General features: G+C 36.4%; 1 protein-coding gene across 1 annotated transcript in view; it reads left to right on the top strand.

Annotated features, from left to right (window-relative positions):
- The window catches only part of CACHD1 (cache domain containing 1), an 87656-nt gene that overhangs the window by 4501 nt on the left and 64307 nt on the right, over positions 1-18848 (top strand). The window contains exon 4 of the mRNA XM_015823565.2: positions 13512-13660. Within this exon, the coding sequence (XP_015679051.2) occupies positions 13512-13660 (149 nt within the window). The remainder of the gene's footprint in view (positions 1-13511; positions 13661-18848) is intronic.

Consider the following 18848-nt stretch of genomic DNA (forward strand, 5'->3'; position numbering starts at 1 on the left):
TCCAGTGTCAGGTATATACTCTCAATTTTGCCATTACTACATTTCTCTTAGTCTGGTCAACCAATCTAATATTGTTGGCAAGATTCTTCTTTTCCAGTGTTGTACAAAATTTGGTCTTGCAACTGCCAGAGTGTAGTAACTGTGACATTTTACATTGATTGTTTCTGGAATTATATCTAATAAAAATGTGGTTTCAGCTCAAATTTTATTTTTAGGACTTCCTATTTTGAAGTATTTTTGAGTACTTTTGAATTGTTTTATATAACCACTATATATGATTAAATGTTCCTTCTTTGTTAGGACATTGCTAGGATGTTTTCAAAATTTAATATATGATTTTTCTAATTTGGTAATCAGTGATGGAGTTACATTTATAAAATATTTTGGATCAATTTCACCTTAAATATTTCAAGATGCACCTGTGGGTACCAATGCTACTGCATTCTGGACAATTGTAGTTTCCAGATGATTTTCAAGTCCCAGTTAGAGAGTTTTGCAACACCCTAATGAAGAAATGGTTAAGGCATGAGTGGTTGCAAGCAAGGTCTCCCAATCCAGGATGGGGCACAATTAGCAGACTAAATGGAGTGATGTAAACATTTGTACCCATATGCAAATGAAATTCAAGCTCCTGATGAGCTACTACAAATAGTTCAGGGACATGAAACAGACATTGCAATTCTGGAGCACTGTGGAGGAAAACCAGAAGCAAATTTGATCAAATCAAGAATGACCTCACATTTGCACCTACACTACAAGGACAGAAAAATTTCTTACATGTGTGAGTGTGTGTGTGTATATACACACACATACATGCATTTATACACATACATATACACACGTACATACATACACACACACACACATACACACATACACAGTTCTTGCATTAGAGTTCTGGGACATATTCTCCATGTAGGAAGGTCAATTCTGAAGTCCGTAAAATAGAATTGGAGTTAATCATTATAACTAATAAGGATATTATACTTTCTGATCAACAAATTGATGAAGCCACAAAATGGTTTAGGGCACGGGTGAGAACTCGCCGCATCACATGACGTGTTGGCGGAACTGGGGTGGGCGCGGCCTCTGCTTGATGCAACCGGCCCACGGGCCAGCAGTTTGACACCCCCTGGTTTAGGGAAATAATGTACAAACCAGAATATTACATTGCTGCTTGACAATTATAACATCATCCCTGAAGATGATGCATGAGAGTGCTACTATTATACTACCAATCTGTTGAAAGCACCAGTTGTTGTATGATGATACAGTTCTCTTCTTGCAAACGGAACTGACAGGAGTTCCTTCTTAAACCAGCTAATGTCAAATATTGCCAATAAGTGAGCCCATGCATCACTTTAGGCTATGGCGTGACTGTACCATGATTTATTGCATAACAAACAATAGTAAAGTTCACATAATACTCTAAGCCAACATCAAATAAATCAGATGTGTGCAATATGTGCAGTATTGACCCTAAAATAGAACCAGAGCATTAGAAGAGACAGCAAGAGTCTGGGAAAAAAAATCATTTTTTTTTGGCCAGGGAAAATGACAATACCTCCCAAAGAAAGCAACTTAGTGTAGTCCTAATAAGTTTGCATGGCAGAAAGGTAGCTAGGAAAATATGAACAGAACCTCAGAAGTTTGAGGCTTGCCTCAGGGAATACAGTTCTTTTTATGTGGCAGATTGTCTTCTGTCAGTAGAAAAAAAATTAATAAAAACACTTGTTGCTTAATATAGATTGGAATAACCTGCTGTGATTGACTTATCTTAGAGACAAACAAATGCTTAAACTCTCATAATAGTTATTCCATATAAGTAATGCAGATGTGGACATTTAAAAGGCTAATAATGTAGGAGCCTTCCAAAGGATGCATTTCTCTGACATATTTACAAACAGGGATAGCAAGATGAGAATTCCTTATGTTCAGCCTTTATTCTTTTTACTGCATGATCTTTGATCCAGAGAATAGAAAGAGAATAGAAAGGGCAGGTGTGCATATTCTTGATTTTAAAAGACCCATGTATCATATTGTAGACTAAACCAAAGTATCATTATTAGTTTTTAGCTATACAACATAATGTAATGAGACATATAAGAAGACATATAAGTAATTGAGACATATAAGAAGCTTGCTCTGGGAGTTAGGACATCAGGCTAGAAGCCAGGAGACTGTGAATTCTGGTCCCCTTAGACACAAAGCCAGTTGGGTGATCTTGGGCCAGTCACTCTTTCTCAGTGCAAAGAAGGAGGGAATGGCAAACCACTTCCAAAACCTTTGCCAAGAAAACTTTCAGGGACCTGTCCAGGGAGTTGCAAGAAGTCAACATGGGCAAACACACACACACACACACACACACACACGGCCAATAACATTGGGTCCAAGATCACCACAGAATCTCTCGATGAGAGATTTTAAGAGCAATTATGAGCTTTTTAATACAATGTACCATGTTTTCTTTCTGTTTGTTGCACCAAACATCCCCTGGTCATTTTGCTGTTGCAAGATCTTGACTTCTTTGCCTGATCTGCAGATAGTTAAAGGGCTTTGTTTTCTTCCTGGCTTGCTTGGTCCTGGATGAGAATTACAAATGATTGGCATAATGGACTTCTGGCACAGCAGAGGCAAAAGAATTAAACACCATGGATTTGGGACTGCAAAGAATGTTTCCAGGCAACAGGATTAAAGAATGTACCAAGACAACCTTAAAATAATATCTAAACAGCCTAAGAAAAAGCTAATATAGATAATTAATGTAGACATATAAAAGTAGTAATCTAACTTAACATTTTCATGTTTATTTCAAGAATTTGAATTATGTTCAGGATTTAAAATAACAACAGGTTTTTCTCTTTCAGAAAATCTGAAATGATCTGGAAACTATCAATGAATTTAACTAGCAGTTAAGCAAGTTTGTCCTTTCCTCTTTAGCTTTAAGAAGTCCACACATCTTAAAATTGCTGAGGTTTAGAAACTGTACTAATAAATTCTTACAAGTAAACCTATTAAATTGATTTTTATTATATGCTGATCTATACAAATTTGATCTGATTACTCCTGTAGCAGAACATATGTTCCTTTTATTGCATTGCTATATTGTTTTCTGCTTTGTCAATTTGCTGATTCACCTGCATGCATTTCCTTCTCACCTTAGACTGCCAGTGAGTGGTTACATCTAAGCCCATAAAATAAATAAATCTAGTGGTCACTCACCTAATTATAAAGCATCTTGAGATACATTGACTGCCCTGTGTGGGACTGAAAATTGTAGTCAAGGTAACCATCCGTTTATTGGGAGCATGTCACATTTGTGCATATGTGTGAATTTGTGAGAATTTTGTGTGAAATTGAGAGTTAAAGGGAATTATTGTTGAAGTGGCTATAAAACCTAGTGTGTTTGGAAACATTTTGATCCTTCCAGAGACTGTTTCATTGGCTTTCTTTGAAGAATAATGCCTTTCACTACAATTTTGTGGGTGGTCTGCACACTATTTAAAATCATATGGGTTAAATTATACAAGGGATTTTAGAAGAAGAGACTCATTTGGAAGTGTTTGCTGGTAAAGCCTCCAATAGGTATTACTTACACCACCTCCCTAGATGCATACATTAACTCTTAACTAGATATAAATAAATGTCTAAACATTCTTAGTATTGTGATGAATTCTTAGGTGTCAGAGAAGATAGATGAGGCTCCATAGAGTACAGCTACAATGGTTAAAAGCTCAGAATTGAAAAGATCGAAAGAGTAAGTGAGCACTTTGGTTTTAATAATAACTAAGTCTTTTTAGTGCTAATGAATCACAAGTACTAGAGCTTTATGAGTAAAGGTAATGTATACAAATTGATCATATTAAAACAAATGTGAGGGTATTGTAAGCAAACCTAATCCTTTATCAGCTTTTTCTCTTCTTGTGGGTCATCCGTCTTTCTAAACATCACCCTAAAAGCACATATTGCTGGTTCATAAGCTAAAAACTTGTTGTGAAGAAATACACTTGTTGGCTTGTGTAGAAATAATAGCCTCATATCCCTGGCAACTAAGGAGAATATTTGAGGTAAAACCTGTGATTTGTTGTCCAGCATATTGGGATTATCTGCCATTGGGTATAATATTTCCGTAAGGGTTTACCACTTCTTTATTAATTCAGACTATGAGAATCATATGGAATTTTAAGAAATATGGAATGTTTTTTAAAAAAAACCTCAAAGAGAAAATGCCTGCAGCGTAGCTGGGTCTCACATAATAATAGAAAACCTCTGACATCAATTTTTACTACATAGAGCACACACAAAAAAATCAATATATTCTCTCTTCAAAGAGGGAGAAAATATTTTACTGGCAAGTTTTTAAAATAGCAATTACAGAGTATTTACTTTAAATGATCTATCTCAGAAAATGAGAAGAACTTACTCAGGAAGACCAACCTCATCTTTCACATAAAGAATATGTCCGTTTAAATAATACCTTGTTTAGTTAAAATACATTGACTTGTTTCTGCATTGAAAACTAAGGGTTTGGTATCATCAGCTAGCCATTCATTTGTACAGGCAGTCCCTGGGTTAAGAACATCTGATTTATGGACAACTAATACTTATGAACAGGCCGCCATAAAGCCTTTTATATTAAAATTTCAAGTTAAATCAATAATTTGTAACAGTGAATGCATGCACGAGTTTGTGTAACACTTATGAAAAGGTTGTGCAGCTTCAATAGTTGGTTGGCTCCAAGAAGGAAAACACCATCCACCATTTTAAGTGAGATCATGTTGCCCTTAATACTGGGTTGAGTTTTTACCTTTGTATTTGGCTTAAATTTTTCTTTTTTTTACTTCGTAAACTATGCCTTCAAAGTGTAAATCTGATGGAAGTGCTGGTAAGGCATTAAAGAAAAGGAAAACAATCACAACTGAAAATAAAGTAGAAATAATAAAGTGATCATAGCAGCAGATGAGAGCATTCGAAGAAGAAGAATGGGACCTAAAATCTCCAGAATCAAAAAGGAGTTTGGCAAAAGAGGTAGCTGAAGCCTTTCCACTCATTAAAGCAGGGATGGCAAAGTTAGAGGAACAAGATCCTAATTAGAAAGAGTTTCACAAAGTTCACTGTACCAAGGGCTTCAACTGCTTCAAGGCCGTTGTATAGCTTTCTATAACCTCCCTTAATACCTACTTCAAGGTAAGGGTAAACTATATATACTATATACTAAGACAAATGTATGGCTGATGCTAAATAAGAACCATATCTACCTGTTCTTACTTGCCTACAAATTTTACTTAAAGATGAATTTAGGAACATATCACATTTGTAATCGGAAATCAGAAATTCATCTAGTGAACAAAATTGTCTAATGAACCTGTTCTTTGTTTCTCTTTCTCTTGGATTGAAACCCTACACTAACTGCTATGACGATGGTCTTGATCTTGCACCACTTCATCTTTCTACAATCACTGTAGAATTAATTCTGACCCTTCTATTTATTTATTTAATTTTATTTATTAAATTTATATATTACCTATCTCTCTATCAAAGTGACTCTGAGCAGCTTATAACATTTCACTCTGGAAAAGTTATTTCTATTTATTCATTAGCAATCCTCAGTATTTGATTCTTGGTCTACCTTGAATCAAATCAAATCCAATTGTCCAGTGTAGACCTTGAATTCAGTTTTACATACTGATCAAATCAAATCTATTTTAAACACTAAAAAGCAAGTGTGCTGTCATTTTACCCTAAATTTAAATTAAAAACAAATGCCTTTTTTGCTACTTGCTTTTAATGCAAGGATAATACAGCCCTGTTTCATATTGATCAAGACAATGCCAACTACACTTTGTTTGCTGGCAATAACTTTCTGTAATAACGGTTGATAATTTTACTCAGGAAAGGAACAGTCAAATTTATTGAACACTTTGTTGAGTTATGGCTGTATATTGTTTCTTAGTATTAGGACCATAACAACCACTTTGTTTCACATTGTGTAGAGCAAGGATGAGCAAGCTCAGAGTTGTGTTGGGGTGCCTGCCACTCTGTTGTGGGACATTGCTAAATTATAGAAATAAATTTTATATGTTGTTGTTTTAATGAGCAAGAGACTAGCCTCTTAAAGTCATTTTATTGGGGAAGGAGAAATCCTCTGTAAATTCCCAAAAATAAAAGGAAGGGATTTCAGCACTGCACTTTTATTACTGTCATAGCTAAACTTCTGCAACACATAGAAAATAAGCGCCAACACACAAAATATTAGACTTAAGTCAAAATAAAATAAAAATAAATTGTATGCGGTATTTCTAACTGCATATTTTTCACCTATTCTTTCAGAAAAAGACAGAAACAGATATCCCTCTGTTTTAAATTATTCCTGGATTTCCCCTCCAGATCCACTCCAGTTCATTATTTCTGAAGCCTCTGGGAAGACAGAATGACGGCTGCCTCTCTTCCTCAGCCTCAGTTTCCGGCTTATGAGTTAATTTTAAAAAGGCTAACACTTTTTCTACCTAGACAAAAGGTAGAATGTTGGGGGTAATCTCCTTGATATGTGAACTCAACTCTGCCTCCTCAGCTTGAAAGTTGATTGAAACTGAGAGCCTTCCTCTCAAGGAAGGGGGGGGGGCTTTGCCCGCTAATTCACACTACGGTGTGGTTATATTGCAAAGAGGAAATTTGTATTATTCTCTATGCATCTTAGCAACTTCTATATAAAATATTTTCGTAAGGCCAAACAGGAGATTGATATGCAGTGTAGGTTGTTGAATTTGTTGGCTAGGCAGATTGTTGACTCACTCCAATTCTTTTGTTAAGGTCGTTCTCTGTGTGTTTGCTCCTGATGCCGCTCTTCAGCCTGATGAATGAGAATAATGCCTGATGAGCTTCAAATCTGTGTGCTTTTCTGTCCCAGCAGGAGAAAAGCTTTTATTTTTATGTGAAAACATTCTCACATAAAAAAGTTTTATTTTTGGTTTAACATTACAGCTAAATAGACAAGTTATATTGCGCAGTATTTAAGCTATGTAGATTTTTTTTTCTTTTACAACCCAAGAAATTAGCCTGGCTTGTTTCAAGCAAATCTGTTTTATACTTTGGACTGATGCAAACTCCAGTTTTAAAACTGAAATTTCAGATTCTGCCATCTGATTGGACCAAGGAAGAGCACATTAAAATGTGCTCTGTGATTATTTTATTTATTTTATTAAAATTTGACTTCCAGACTGTTTTGGGCAACTTCCATCCAAGAATTCAAACATGAGCACATTGAAACAGTATTTATTATCCAATAATGTAAACAATTAAGTCCCTTTAAAAGTAAAGTAAAATTGTTGCAGCATTAAACATTTCAATTTGATATACAACAATCTTATAATAAAAAAGGAAAGGACTTTCTGATTCAGCAGGCCTTTTCTGATAAAATAGCAGCAGGTCTAAATTATTACTATAATATATTACAATAGTCTTAAATGAGCTTGTTAACAACAGTTGTATTATTCAGTTTAATTCCTCTTACTTACCCGTGTAAAAATTGTTTCTTTGCGTTGCTCTTGAGTTTTGGGGTAAAAGAAAAACAATATACAGGTAGTCCTTGACTTATAACCACAGTTGAGCCCAAATTTTTTTATTGCTAAATGAGATAGTTTCTTGCCATTGTTAAGTAAATCACTAAAATTGTTAAGTTAGTAAAATGATTGTTAAATTAATCTGGCTTCCCAACTGACTTTACTTGTCAAAGGTTGCAAAAGGCGATGACATGAACCCGGGATACTGCAACTGTCATAAATATGAGTCAGTTGCCAAGCGGGTGAATTTTGATCATGTGATCATGGCAATGCTGCAATGATTTTGTGAAAACGGTCATAAGTTACTTTTTTACTGCTGTTGTTGAACAGTCATTAAATGAACTGTTGTAAGTCGAGGATTACCTGTATAAAACTTTACAGTGATGTTCGGTTGATTTGAAGTGCACAGTTTTTTGTTTTTTGTTTAGTTTAATTTTATTGGCCATTTCCTATACACAAACATAAAGCAATGATCTATGACAATGCAAGATATGCTGAGAAAAAAAATGAGGAGAATGTACTACTTAATACACATTACAGAAATAAGTTTTAGGAATTTTATACAAAATTTGTTTAAATCTACTTATGAAAGATCAGTAAATGTCACCATTGAGTAAACAACTAACATTTCTGACTTAATTGTATCACTGAGGAAAATGTAGCATTATACCTTATGGAAAATAACAGCAAGCATTCCCATAGATCTCCTAATTGTAATTCAGTTTGTCATCAAACTGGGCAGTGTTTCTCAACTTCAGCAACTTTTAAGATGTATGGGCTTCAATTCCCAGAATTCCTCAAGTGTCTTGAGAAACATTGATCTAGGGAATGAGGCTGCTCCCTAAATTCATCTAGAAATTAAGAGATAACATTAAATGCTTCCTCAAGAAGTTGTTGTCAAATTGCTGGTATGTAGCAAACATACAGCAATGACTAACTTTAGAATTTAGATTTAGCATCAGAAAGCATAGGAGACATGATAACAGTGGTGGGATTCAGCTAGTTCGCACCACTTCGGCAGAACCGGTAGCTAATTTTTTGTTGCCCAGGCCCAGAATGGACTTCCGGAAGCGGCATCCACACAGAGAACCGGTTGTTCACATATTTGAATCCCACCACTGCATTATAATCACAACTTTACCAGTGATAACTGTATATTGTCTGTAATTGTGAAAGGCTATGTTATATATCAGTGATTCTCAACCTTTTTAATGCCGCGACCCCCAACCGGTCGTAAGTCGAGGACTAAACCGGTCGTAAGTTGAGGACTAAGCCAATCGTAAGTCGAGGACTAAACCGGTTGTAAGTCGAGGACTACCCAACCGGTTGTAACTCGTGGACTTTCCCTGCCTGGGAGCGCCGCGCATGTGTGGTTCCGCCCCCTGCACCGGCCGAGGCGTAGCTGACAAGCGGCAGAGATGGAGCAGGCCGACCATCAGCTGGCCCAGCTCAAGGGAGGTAAGGCACCCGCCGGAAAAGGGGAAAAAAATGGCGGATAGCCTTGCTTGGCGACCCCCGTGAAATGGTCGAGCGACCCCAAATGGGGTCGCGACCCATAGGTTGAGAACCGCTGTTATATATAGTGTGTAAAATTAATTCTAACTTTCAGAAGGTTGCTTTTTTGAAACAAAAACAAAATGACAAAAATGTTTTGAGAAATCCTATCCAAAGATCATAAACAAGTGTTGGGTTAATTTATGCTAATTTTGAATTTTCTAACCTTTTTTACAGCTGGCACAAATAAAGCATATTTGAAAGTATTTGTATCCCATTGAAGGGGCAAAATATTGAGAGTAGGAATAAAATCAGAGAACGAGACAGAGAGAGAGAGGCAAAGTTTTAAAAGCTTAAGAGATATATGCAAATGAGAAAATTTTCTGTGAAGAAACTGAAAAGGAATTCCATAATATTAAATTGAATATTGAAAGATCAATGGTAGCATTGTAAAAGTGTGCGTTATTCTCCAGTATGCTTCGCAATTGTTTTTAAGGGTGAAAAAGTTGGAGTGAACAATCTTATAAATCAGTCAACAGGACCAATAGTTTTGATTCAGACTTTTGCCCAAAACTACTGCTGCAACATTTTTTTAAGATAATGTTTTACCAGATGAATTAATTCCCTTTTTAGGAAAGCAGTAAAGTACCCACTTTTTCTATTAAACTACCCCAAATTAAAGTACTACAGGTTTATAAAAAGAAAAAAAATACAAAGTGGAATTCTAGATTTCTAATATACTGTATCATTTTGTTTTTGAGCATTTCAGTTTTTGTGCATTTCATTTAAATTACCATAAAAACTGTCTAATTACATGGTTAGAATTTTGTATCCTGCTATTTTGTGAAAAATATTTTGCCTGATCGTTTTTTATTTTTTTACAGTAATGATTAATCAGTTGATATTAATGCAAAAAAAAAACCCCCAAACCCTAAAAAGTTATCCTTATGCCTCAGAAGGAGGACAAATACTCTGGATTCACTTATTATATTTACTGTAATATTAACTCATAGCTTATAAAGTGAATGAAAAATTGTTTCATTGTTAATCTGTAATTAATATTGTTAACATTAATCACAGCTTGCCAGGTCAGACAAAAAATACAGACACTAATAATAATTAATAAATAATATTAAATAATAATATTATATAATAATAATAATAATAATAATAATAATAATAATAATAATAGTACTGTGCTGGAAAGAGGATGTTTGATTCTTAGCTGGGATTGCCAATATACATAGCCCATCATTTGGTTGACCAATTCTGCAGGTTGACCTATATTTATGTTTATGTGGCTTATGTGTGTCTGTACTAAAAAAAATATGTCTTTCAGGGGCTTTGTGTTGATTCTTGGTGGTCTGCTGGGTGCAAATCTAGATATTGGTTGTCGCCTGTAAAGCCATTCATGGGTTCTGATTGCTTTGAGAACCAATTTTTCCTGTTATTTGTTCTTTGGGAGAGTTAATGTGCTCTAGATCCCAATTATAAAGCACTGTCACTTTGTGGGACCCTAGGATACATGACTTTGTGGCAGCTGTGCCTGCTCTCTGAAACCTCATATCTATCCAGGTGTGCACATGTGTCACCCCTTTTGCAGCAACTGCATTGGCTGCCTATTTGCTTATTGGTGCTATTTGTCACCTTTAAAGCCCTTCGTGGCTTGGTACCAGCATATCTGAATGACCATCTCTTCCCATTTACATCCACCTGCCCACCAGAGCAGGAAGGCAGGGAATGTTGCCTAGGCAGGTACATCTAATGGGAACCAGAAAAAGGGCCTTCTCCGCGGTGGCTCCCTCCTTTTGGAACATCATTTTCACAGGGATTAGACTGGCTCCCACTTGGACTCTCTTTCTCAAGACTCCAAAGACCTGGTTTTGCCAATGGGCCTGGAGAACCCAAGATGTGATGGATCCCATCAAGTGGTTCCTTTGATTGCTTGTTTCTCCAGCGAGGTGGGGTGTTATTTCTTTTATTCTTTTTATGTTGGATTTTTTTATTGTTTGTAAGCCGCTCAAAGTAAGTAAATCCAATAAATAAATAAATAAATAAATAAATAAATAAATAAATAAATAAATAAATAGTAGTTTAGTAGTTAGCTAGCTAGCTAGCTAGCTAGCTAGCTACTTAGTTAAAACCTGCCTTGCTAATCAAGTCCTGTTGTAGGGAAAGTGACTTCCTCCCTGGTAGTATAGTGGGGAAATAGTTTATGTTACTGTCCTCCCCAATCTGTGCTATGCATTGTTTTTAAGATTGTCTTGCTTGTTTTGAACAGCTAGTTGATCTTTTAATCCTAATGTGTAAGTCACTTATGATAGAGACAACATTGAAGTTGACAAATAAACTCTTAACCCACAGAACCATTCAACTATGCATAACATTCTAGTTGAAATAAATGTAATAGTTTTAGATCCATAATTTAGATTGGGCAATAAATCTCTGGAGTATTAGAAATAAATCATTCTATAATGGCAATTAAATATAATGCTACAAGTCATTTTATTGGAACAACTGTTTTGTTAAAAAGGCTGTCCTTGGAGACCCTTAATTGAGTTGTAGAATTTGATAGAAACAATTGAGGCAGGGCCCCTGCTCTTATTACTGTAGGCCTAATTATTCACATAAGAAGGTAAATCATGATGAAATGGCCTGTTATTAATAGTTAGGGAAGACATTTATCAAATGCAGACATGCTGCACAAACAAATTATATATTTATATGTATAAATTGAGCTGTATTTTTACATAATTTCCATTTTATAAATTTTAGGTACATGGAGAAATAGAATGAGGAGGATTAAAAAGTATCAACTAATTACCAGCACTAATTAAATAAATCTAGCCTTTTTTTCTGAAGGCAAAATGCACTTAAAATAAGTTGCTGAACATTTTGCTTTGAACTGTAAATTATTGTAAGATTATTTTTCATTCAGGCCTTAAACTATAGGGAGCTTAAGGATTCAGAATAAGAATTATGAAGAAAACTTCAAATGGACTGAGGAAAACCATATAATTTTCAACATTGAGTTGTGTAATGGGATTAGTAACTTGGCAGAAAATTCTATGTATACACACAAATGTGTGTGTGTATGTGTGTGTACATATAGAATATATTCTTGTTTTAACAAGTTGCTTACAGATTTTTGTGCAGAACAAGATGTGAAAAAAAGCTGTTGAAAGAAAAGACACCTCTGCTGCAGAGCTACTGTGTTCATTGTGGTACAGTGATAGTAGATGTATCACTCATGCTGACTGTGCTTATACAATTCAACCAGTAGCAGCATTTGAGATAAATGACAGCGATTGTGTATGTGCACAATGTCATCTGTAAATTATATCACAGAGCAAACCTTTGTTCCTTTTTGAGTGTGCTGTACTGTAGTGATTTAACATTTCCATGCTGAGCAGGCTAGCAGAGCAGAAACCAGAAGCAAAAAAACGTAGGTGATCTAGAAATTAAGGAATTCTAAAGTTGCTGGGTGTTAGGCCAGTGGAGGTGAGGATCCAGAAGATAAGACCTGAGCATTTTATGACCTGCAAGCTACATCTGGCCCACAGGCAGTTCCAGTACAGCCCATGGCATTGGTAGTGGGGGATGGGACATTGGCAGGGGGTGGGGCATCAGCAATGGAGCATCGAAGGGTGGGGCAGAGGTGCAGCAGCAGTGGGGGGAGGAATGGCAGAAAGAGCGGGGCGGTGGGGACAGGGAGTGCGGCGTAGGCCCTCCACAACATTCCCAGTTTCAGTTTTCCCCTTGGGAAAATCCCTGCAGTAGATTCTCATTTTGCAATAGATTCTCATCTTCCTGGACCTTTGAGGGTCTTTTTGAGGCTAGAATTTCCTGACTTTGGAAAGAACCAATAAAGTTCTGGAGAGGTGTTTTCTGAATGATCTGGATGAGTACATTCTGAATTATCATGGAAAATTGGAGCTTTTTATGACCAATTTCTACGTTATAGATCTTATATCTACCACCATTTAAAAAGAGATCTGCTTCAATTGTTAATGCTATTTGAATATTGTAGGTTATTACTGTTACTTTTTTCTACCACATATAACACATCAACAAATGTATATTGCACCATATTCATATGCATATTCATATAATATTTTTCCAGCTATAAATTCATTACTTAGATTTCAGTAGAATTAATTTATGAGTGATATCTATTTGATTTTAATGAGAGATTGGTTTAACTGAAAAATCTGGAGATCTTTAAAACACTCACAAACAGAAAGCGAAATGATTTCAGTAAATCTCCTTGCCGGTGTTCCCATACTTGTTGGATTATCTATAGACTGTTTAATTTTAATGATTAAATATAAATATGAATGTACATATATTTCAGAATCAATTGCTTTCTCTTGCAGTTTGAGCATATTCTGCATTATGAAATATAGAATATGAATATTGAAACAGTTTTGATTTTGTGCTTCTCTTTAAATTTCCCAGCTAGCCAAAAAAATTCGGGAAAAGTTTAACCGTTACTTAGATGTGGTAAATCGAAACAAGCATGTCGTGGAAGCTTCGTATACTGCTCACTTGACATCCCCTCTCACAGCAATTCAGGACTGTTGCACCATCCCACCATCTATGATGGAGTAAGTATTCAAATATTTTCTATTGTTTGTTTGTTTGGTAGTCATTGGATCTGATATTGGATCAAGAAGATCTGCAATAAGAAAGAACGAAGAAGACCATGTTTAAAGTATAAGGGCTTTGAGGAGAAACTTCAGAAGTGGTTCCACATTAAATGTTGATAGCATGGGAATCATGAACAAGGAAAAATGGTATAGGGCAGGGGTAGGCAACCTTGGCTCTTTTATGACTCGTGGACTTCAACTCCCAGAATTCCTGAGCCAGCATAGTCCACAAGTCATAAAAGAGCCAAGGTTGCCTACCCCTGGTATAGGGCTAGGGTTATGGTCTTCCATGAAATCCCTCTGGAATGGGTAGCTGAAAGAAATTTATGCAATTTATATGATATGGAATAAATTATATATTTTATATGGAGCATCTGGGGTGAAATCAAATATTATTCATGTGCACTTCATTAGTCATAGGTCATAGGTGAAAAGAAGAAATTCCAGTGATGTAGCAGTGGAAAAAATTCTTGGGTTTTACTTGCAATGGATTATTATATAATAGCACAATTACAATATTGTGTCAGGGACTTGTGCAACTATATTATGATAGCAAGGAAAATATATTGCTCATGGGGTGTAAATATAAGGAATATATTACTATTATTATCAGCTGAACTCAACCTGCTACAAGATAAAGGCCTGTTCATTGAATGTTATGGATTGTAATCTATGCCAATCCAATGCAGGATGGTAGAAATATTTTTTTTATATCCCAAATTAGGCCTGACTTGCCTAAAGTCACCAATATGGCTTCTATGTCTAAAAGAGAATTATAATCCGGGTCTCCCCAGTCATAGTATAGCATCTTAATTATTATACCACACTAACTCTCAAGGAATAGAAATATCTATCTTTCTATCTGCCAGTCAATCAATCAATCGGTCACAAACCCTAACATATAACAAAAAGTTGTTTGGGGAATAGTGATTAGTACTGGTTATTTTAAAATAAGGCTAACCTGAATATGGAAAAAAAACTGTTATAAAAGTTAAGAAGTTGACTGATGAAGACTATCTGTCCACAAAAAAATATCCCTGAGCATGTAATGCATGTAGCCCTTGGGTCACAGGCAGAGACCATGGGCAGATGCTACCGAATGCAGGCAGAAGGGGTGTGCCAAGAAGCATGATATCCTTTTTCCAAGATGCTTTTTTTGAAGAAGAAAAAAAAAAGCGGCATGAACAACTTTTGGGAGTGACTTTGCTTGTGGATAGCTAGCAGGGAAGGTCACATATAGCAAGCATGGCACTGTGCAATACTGCAACTGTTGTAAGTGCTAGCTAGTTGCCAAATGTCCAAATTGCGATCATGCAACTATAGGGGTACTGCAACAGCTGAAACTTTGAGGACTAGACATAAGCACCACTCATCAGTGCTGTAGTAACTTTGAACAGTCGGTAACCAACTGTTCATAACCTAAGGACTACCTTAAGTTGTATGGAAAATCTCACTAGATTCATAGTTTACATTAAATGGACTTGCCCTACCTTGCTTAAGCACATTATTTAGTGCCAAAAGTGGGTTCCGCATATTTAAATATTATTAATAGGCATTATAAGCCCCTTATTGCAGTTATATATTGCATTAATTGCCAGTGTCTGAGTGGACATCTGCCAAAGTCCCAAGTGAATTTCCTATAAGCAAACAGCTTTTATGCAGCCTTATTAAAACATGCTTCTGTTTTACTAGCTTAAGACTTCCTTAATTATAATGATAAACTACTACAAATGCAAAATTACTACAAATATTATTTGTATATTTTAATAAACTTAAATTGGTTTATAATGGTAGTTTTGAGATGATCCAAACTTCACCTGTCTCAACTTATTTTAAGCCATGCCAAAAATAGCAGAGCCTAATCTTAAAGGAGCTGTTATTCAGGGGTGTGCCTAGATGCACTTACTGAATTCTTTGAAGTAGCTGTACGGAAATCAGTAAATACATTTGAATTGTGTACATCAGTAAAATACATTTGAATTGTGTACAAAGAATACCTAACATAGTTCTAAAGGCTGGAATAGAGGTATTTGTACCACACTGCAGTTGTTCATTTCATATAGTCATGAGCAACAACTTATGACCATTCACAGATCTGAACGAATATTGCAAAATGGAAAGACTTGAAGTACACATCTCTGAGATCAATTGTGTTCTTCATTATTTAAAAAGAACACCATTCCAAACTCTCTTTTGCTCCTTAGAGCTGGAAGAGATAGCTGGGATAACAAAGTTTGTTATTTCTTCCTAGCCTTAGTTAATATGCGATAATCCTGTGGAGATTGTTTTTTTCCTAGGAAAATTGATAAAACTGTGCTGAATGCTTTATAGATATTTTATTTTGATTGCTCAGTGCATTTAGGAGGCACTGTTTTTTATTATCGAGCCCAGTGTTGACTCCTGGCAACTGCATGGCTAAGTTCATGCACGTTTCTTGACAACGTTTTCAGAAGTGTTTTGCAATTGCTACCCTTATGTCAGTGGTAGGCAACTATGGCCCCTTTAGAGCCTTTGGACTTCAACTCCCAGAATTCCACAATTGACTTCCAGGCCTAAGGCAGCACTAGAAGTCATAGATTCCTAATTTCTCGTCCAGCACATTTAGCCACTACTTTTGAAGGGTCATCATGCCTAGTATAAACCTATTTAAAACTATTAAAGATAATTATTGGGAACTTTAAAATTGATAGCATATTAAATCCTTAGTAACTGATAAATTCAACTTATATGTGCCTCAATTTTGTTTTCTGTACCTTAATTAATGTTAGTGATTGGGTTTTTTAAAAAAGATTCATCTTAAGTGTTGCTTTTATTTATCTCACTTGATGAAAAAATTGCACTGAAGAACTGTTTAGCTCTATAACTTATTCCTTGACCACTCTGTCTTGGATACATTAATGTAATATTTAGATAGATAAACCTATAGATCTGTTTTTGAAGATCATTTACGATGATTCCTTTAGAAAGTGACCTGGCTCCCTCTTACAAAATAGCTGCTTAAATATTTGCTATTGCAGCTTTAGCTTTATCGCAGCTCTTTCTTTTGTTTATCTGTCCTCTCCTGGGCTGTGAAATGGAGAGATAAGGAAATTCCTATACTGATCTTTCAAGTTGTTTGTGCAGTTACATTGTCAGGAATGCTAAAATGGTTTAGTTTTAGTACAGGATAATCTCAACATTATGCAAAGATAGTTGCAAATATTAGGAAAGTCTGGTGATCTTGTAAATGGAGGAGGGGATGATATATGTTTATATTGTTAGATACAAATTAAATTATAGTATTTAATTTAAGGCTACAATGTCTGCGCTCCAGAAATCTGGAAATTATTAGATAACAGCAAACAGATTTAGAAAACTCTTTGCTGCCATTTAGTGACCATCTGGATTTATGTGACCTAGGCCAGTGATGGCAAACCTTTTAGAGACCAAGTGCCCAAATTACAACCCAAAACCCACTTATTTATTGCTGGGTGCCAGGTGGGTGTGGCCCACTGGGTGGGCATGGCTGTGGTGGTCATGGCAGACTAGGTGGGTGTGGCCAAGGTGGGTGTGATCACCTCGATGTTGCTCCTGGGGAGAGATGCCTGTGGGTGCCGGGCAGGGTTGGGGGAGATCCAGGGGGTCTCTGGCAGGTGGGGCGGTGGGTAGGAGGCTCGTCCTGCTGGGTGAGGCGAGGCAAGGCGAGGCAGGGTGGGTGTGCCATTGTCACAGGGCAAGGTGAGGCAGGGGCCGGGGCGGCTATTGCCTGATACCATCAGCCGCTGCACACAGAGGCCAGTGAGTGCATGGGTGCTGGGATGCATCTGGCCATGCGGGATCTCGGCGAGTTAGTGGGCGGCTGGTTGAAGACGGACAGTTGCCATCTCTGGGGCATGGCGTGCGTGCCCACAGAGAGGGCTCTGAGTGCCGCCTCTGGCACGCGTGCCATAGATTCGCCACCACTGACCTAGGCTAATTTGTAGGATAAGAAAGGCAGAAGATAGATAGACATAAATTACCTGGTACCCTGCAGATGTTTTGAGTTTCAGTTTCCATAACTGGTAATTACTGAACATGTTTGGTGGTGTTTATGGAAGTATGTAAAATTTAGGAAAGGACATGATTGGCAAAGAATGCAATTATGCCACTGCAGCTTTTCCCAGTTGCTAAATGAATTCGATAATACAACAGAATTCCTAGTATCAGGTATTCTCATGCTGAATTCAGTATTAGGATAATGCCACAGGGCTGCATTTCTTTTATCCAGTGTTTGGATAGACCATGACTTAGTCAGATGAATCTTAGTTAACTGTACTATCCCATCAAAGCAGGCCTCCATTATTAGCTTAGATTAATACTCAATTGGAACTTTTCAAAAATGCTGTTAGTTTTATGTATTTTAGTTCTGCAGTATGCAAATAAAATATTGATTACAAGAACATGGCTGGCCATTAATAAAACATATTAGTTCAGCGTTCTAAAGAAAACTGTGGTTTCCGAATGACCTTGTTCTGCAGCTGGTATTGGGGAACACTAGAATGAAGCGTATTCATGAGAAATTTACAGAAAATATGGCAAAATAACAGTTAATATAGTAACCACATTCAGCTGGTGACTAGCATTTTATATGCCCATGTCTCTTTCTTCATTTTATGCAGCTGAAACTGCATAAAAGTTTATTTATTTGTGAATAGTGAATAAAATCCCGTTGGCGCTTACAGGAACACTATTTTGATGTAAGATTCAAAGCTTCTGCAAATTTATTTTATCTTCTCCATTTGCTGATCTTCTGCTTGTAAATCTTGTTGAAGGAGAATAAAAATGACTGCTGCCTGATGGGAATTAAATGTCTGAAGTTCAAAGCGCTTTGCACATCAGAGCAAACGTCAATCAAATGAACATCTTGCAAGCTAGGCAGGGAGCGAATTTCTCCATGGGGAAGAGATCAAAGGGGGAGTCACAGTTCTGTTTTTCCCCCCTCGGGATGCAGTTTTGACCAGTTGTTCATTAAAGTGAATCCAGAAGGAAGAGTTTTCATATACTGTAGAATAGAAAAAGAAAAGTAGGAGAGAAGACAATTTGGGATGGAGCTGGATGTTATTTCCTCTTGGAGCCAACATTAAGCATCATTTCAGATTGCACAAACTATTTGCCACTAAAACCTACT

This window comes from Protobothrops mucrosquamatus, unplaced genomic scaffold, assembly GCF_001527695.2.
Source record: "Protobothrops mucrosquamatus isolate PMUCROS unplaced genomic scaffold, P.Mucros_1.0 scaffold1915, whole genome shotgun sequence".
In the NCBI taxonomy this organism is placed as follows: Eukaryota; Metazoa; Chordata; class Lepidosauria; order Squamata; family Viperidae; genus Protobothrops; species Protobothrops mucrosquamatus.